The sequence below is a fragment of the Oncorhynchus gorbuscha genome, linkage group LG09 (genome assembly GCF_021184085.1).
Source record: "Oncorhynchus gorbuscha isolate QuinsamMale2020 ecotype Even-year linkage group LG09, OgorEven_v1.0, whole genome shotgun sequence".
Taxonomy (NCBI): Eukaryota; Metazoa; Chordata; class Actinopteri; order Salmoniformes; family Salmonidae; genus Oncorhynchus; species Oncorhynchus gorbuscha.
This window is the reverse complement of record NC_060181.1, coordinates 6,283,985-6,288,144: the sequence shown is the minus strand read 5'-3', so window position 1 is coordinate 6,288,144 and position 4,160 is coordinate 6,283,985. Positions and strand designations below refer to the sequence as shown.

Sequence of the window (4,160 nt, the reverse complement as noted above, 5' to 3'; positions counted from 1 at the left end):
AAGATAAGATACTCATAAGATAAGATACTCATAAGATACAAGATAAGATACTCATAAGATAAGATAAGATACAAGATAAGATACTATAAGATAAGATAAGATACTCACAAAAAGATACTCATAAGATAAGATACTCATAAGATACAAGATAAGATAAGATACTATAAGATACAAGATAAGATACTCATAAGATAAGATATAAAATACGATAAGATACGATACTCATAAGATAAGATACTCACAAGATAAGATACTCATAAGATAAGATACTCATGAGATAAGATGCTCACAAGATAAGATACTCATAAGATACAAGATAAGATACTCATAAGATAAGATGCTCACAAGATAAGATACTCATAAGATACAAGATAAGATACTCATAAGATAAGATAATCATAAGATTAGATACTCACAAGATAAGATACAAGATAAAATACTCACAAGATAAGATACTCATAAGATTCAAGATAAGATACTCATAAGATACGATACTCATAAGATAAGATACTCACAAGATAAGATACAAGATAAGATACTCATAAGATAAAATATAAGATACTCATAAGATCTTATGAGTATCTTATCTTGTATCGTGCTTCTGCACCTGCATTGCTTGCTGTTTGGGGTTTTAGGCTGGGTTTCTGTACAGCACTTTGAGATATCAGCTGATGTACGAAGGGCTATATAAATAAATTTGATTTGATTTGATAAGCTACTCATAACATAAGGTAATCATCAACTGTGCTGACAGTACTCTAGATAGAAAATGGAAGAAATGTGGGATCACGATGTGTTGATTAAATGATCCAATGTACCATAATAGTGACACCTGGCTTAACTTTACAAGGCGGTGTTGGTCTACAGGCAAGATGACATGACACGAGTATTATTGGTTACTACATGATTTCATATGTGTTATTTCATAGTTTTGATTTCTTCACTTTTATTCTACAGTGTAGAAAATAGTAAATAAAAGAATGAAAAACCCTTGAATGAGTAGCTGTGTCCAAACTATTGACTGGTGCGGTACATATTACTCTGTTTACCAAAAAAGGTGTTAAGCAAATCAAACTATATATTTTACATTTGAGATTCTTCAAAGTAGCCAACCTTTGCCTTTTGATAACAGCATTGCACACTCTTGGCTTTTGGAATTTCTTTCTTTCTTTAAATGCATTTGAGCTAATCGGTTGTGTTGTGACAAGGTAAGGGTGGTATACAGAAGATAGCCTTATATGGTAATAAAAAAAAAAAAGTTGATTTATTACCATGGAAACCATCAGCATCCTGAATCAACAGACAAGACATTCCATCAGAGGTTGAATATTGGAAGAACATTCCAGGAAAACATTGGGTCTTAAAATACATGGATTCATTCCACATGTAGAGAGACTCTCCTACATGCAGATGTAGGATCTTAATTTGAGCCAATTTGCTGCAGCTGGAAAATTATCTTTGCAGCAGAAGGACATGTGAATTATTACGTGGATTGTAAAAATGAATGTATTTTTTTTGTAGGGGTCGATGCAGTTTTTGTTAAGGGATTTTTTTATTTTTTTACTTTAGAAACCTTTTTAAACTTTGAATACACTACAAGCTTGAATTTAATTCTCAGCAACGAAATAGTGATCAAATTAAGTTCATACATCTGTACATGTGTTCAGATAACAGAATCAGAACGGAAATGTTGTCTGGTTCAACAAAAAGGTTGTGAAAAGTGCAGTGTTGTGGAAGGTGAATGTATTTGGGGTTTAACTATAGGGAAAGAGTGTTCAGAGGGTTCACATCAAACTTATTAGCACAGGGCCATATTTAGCAGAGTTTTCCAGTCCAGATAGACACACCTAGGCTACAAGGTAAACCCACCCACACGCACGACACACACGCACGCACGCACGCACGCACGCACGCACGCACGCACGCACGCACACACACACACACACACACACACACACACACACACACACACGCACACACAGACACACACACACACACGCATGCACACACAGACACACACACACACACGCATGCACGCACACACATGCACACACACACACACACACACACACACACACACACACACACACACACACACACACACACACACACACACACACACACACACACACACACACACACACACACACACACACACACACACACCCTCACATGTGACATAAAGAACTAAAACACAGAGTGCATCTGTGAACAGTAAAGTCTGATACATCTGTCTGAATGAGAAACAGCCCACCAGAACAGTCAGATACATCTGTCTGAATGAGAAACAGCCCACCAGAACAGTCAGATACATCTGTCTGAATGAGAAACAGCCCACCAGAACAGTCAGATACATCTGTCTGAATGAGAAACAGCCCACCAGAACAGTCAGATACATCTGTCTGAATGAGAAACAGCCCACCAGAACAGTCAGATACATCTGTCTGAATGAGAAACAGCCCACCAGAACAGTCAGATACATCTGTCTGAATGAGAAACAGCCCACCAGAACAGTCAGATACATCTGTCTGAATGAGAAACAGCCCACCAGAACAGTCAGATACATCTGTCTGAGTGAGAAACAGCCCACCAGAACAGTCAGATACATCTGTCTGAATGAGAACCAGCCCACCAGAACAATCAGATACATCTGTCTGAATGAGAAACAGCCCACCAGAACAGTCAGATACATCTGTCTGAATGAGAAACAGCCCACCAGAACAGTCAGATACATCTGTCTGAATGAGAAACAGCCCACCAGAACAGTCAGATACATCTGTCTGAGTGAGAAACAGCCCACCAGAACAGTCAGATACATCTGTCTGAATGAGAAACACTCACATCAACGTCAGTAACTTCTGCTACCTCACATTGTTCCACAGCAAGCTTTCCCCTCCTCACCACAAGGTAACAGGTGTTCATGCTTTTGACACCATCGTTACTACAAGCAGAGATAATGACCGTTTACACATTGGAATATAGAACTATCTCCAAGAAGATCTAGAAGACAGATGACATCATGCTGCTGACATCACAGACTGCTGAAATTCAATTCAATCCCCCCCAAAAAACATTCCCATTGATCATCCAGCTCTGATCCTACCTGTTTTGAGTTTATCCACCCGCCCAAAGTGCCAGAAGGATTTGGTATTCCCTGAGCTGGGGCTGGGGTTAGGGCCAGGTTTAGAGCCTGAGCGGGGGTCAGGGTTGAGGTGTGAAGAGGGTCCGTTGCGGGATTCAGGGACCCTCTTCTTGTTCTTGTGGACGCTGTTCCCCATGGTGAAGGAATCCGGGGTAATCCTCACCCCCCTTACATGGGGTCTAGAGTCCAGGTGAAGGAGGTGTCCCAAAAGGCAACATCTGGATAGTCCCTCTTCAAAAGCTCACACCCCCCTGGTCCTGAAACTCACACACCCCTGGTCCTGAAACTCACACACCCCTGGTCCTGAAACTCACACCCCCCTGGTCCTGAAACTCACACACAGTCACAAACAGTTTAGCATACACACACTACTGGAAAAACTCACTCATACATCTCATACATCTCATGCTCTGTCATGCCTTCCCTGTTTTCGCTAAATACACATTCGTGTTGCTCTAAATCTGGCTAGAGACTCACTCATAAACTCACACTCCACGTCACCCTAGTAAACAGACACACATTCCCACAGCTCCAGCTACACACCAACACACTGACACAGCTCCAGCTACACACTGAAACACTGACACAGTTCCAGCTACACACCAAAACACTGACACAGCTCCAGCTACACACTGAAACACTGACACAGCTCCAGCTACACACCAACACACTGACACAGCTCCAGCTACACACTGAAACACTGACACAGTTCCAGCTACACACCAACACACTGACACAGCTCCAGCTACACACTGAAACACTGACACAGCTCCAGCTACACACCAACACACTGACACAGCTCCAGCTACACACCAACACACTGACACAGTTCCAGCTACACACTGAAACACTGACACAGCTCCAGCTACACACTGAAACACTGACACAGTTCCAGCTAGACAATAACACACTGACACAGTTCCAGCTACACACCAACACACTGACACAGCTCCAGCTACACACTGAAACACTGACACAGTTCCAGCCAGACAATAACACACTGACACAGCTCCAGCTA

The 4,160-nt window shown here is 41.5% G+C and overlaps 1 protein-coding gene across 1 annotated transcript in view; it reads right to left on the bottom strand.

The window, feature by feature from the left end:
- Positions 1–3,776, bottom strand: part of LOC124043136 (uncharacterized protein KIAA1522 homolog) — a 176,398-nt gene extending 172,622 nt beyond the window's left edge. Inside the window, exon 1 of the mRNA XM_046361361.1 lies at positions 3,104–3,776. Within this exon, the coding sequence (XP_046217317.1) occupies positions 3,104–3,278 (175 nt within the window). The 5' untranslated portion in view covers positions 3,279–3,776. The remainder of the gene's footprint in view (positions 1–3,103) is intronic.
- Between the last annotated feature and the right edge of the window lie 384 nt (positions 3,777–4,160).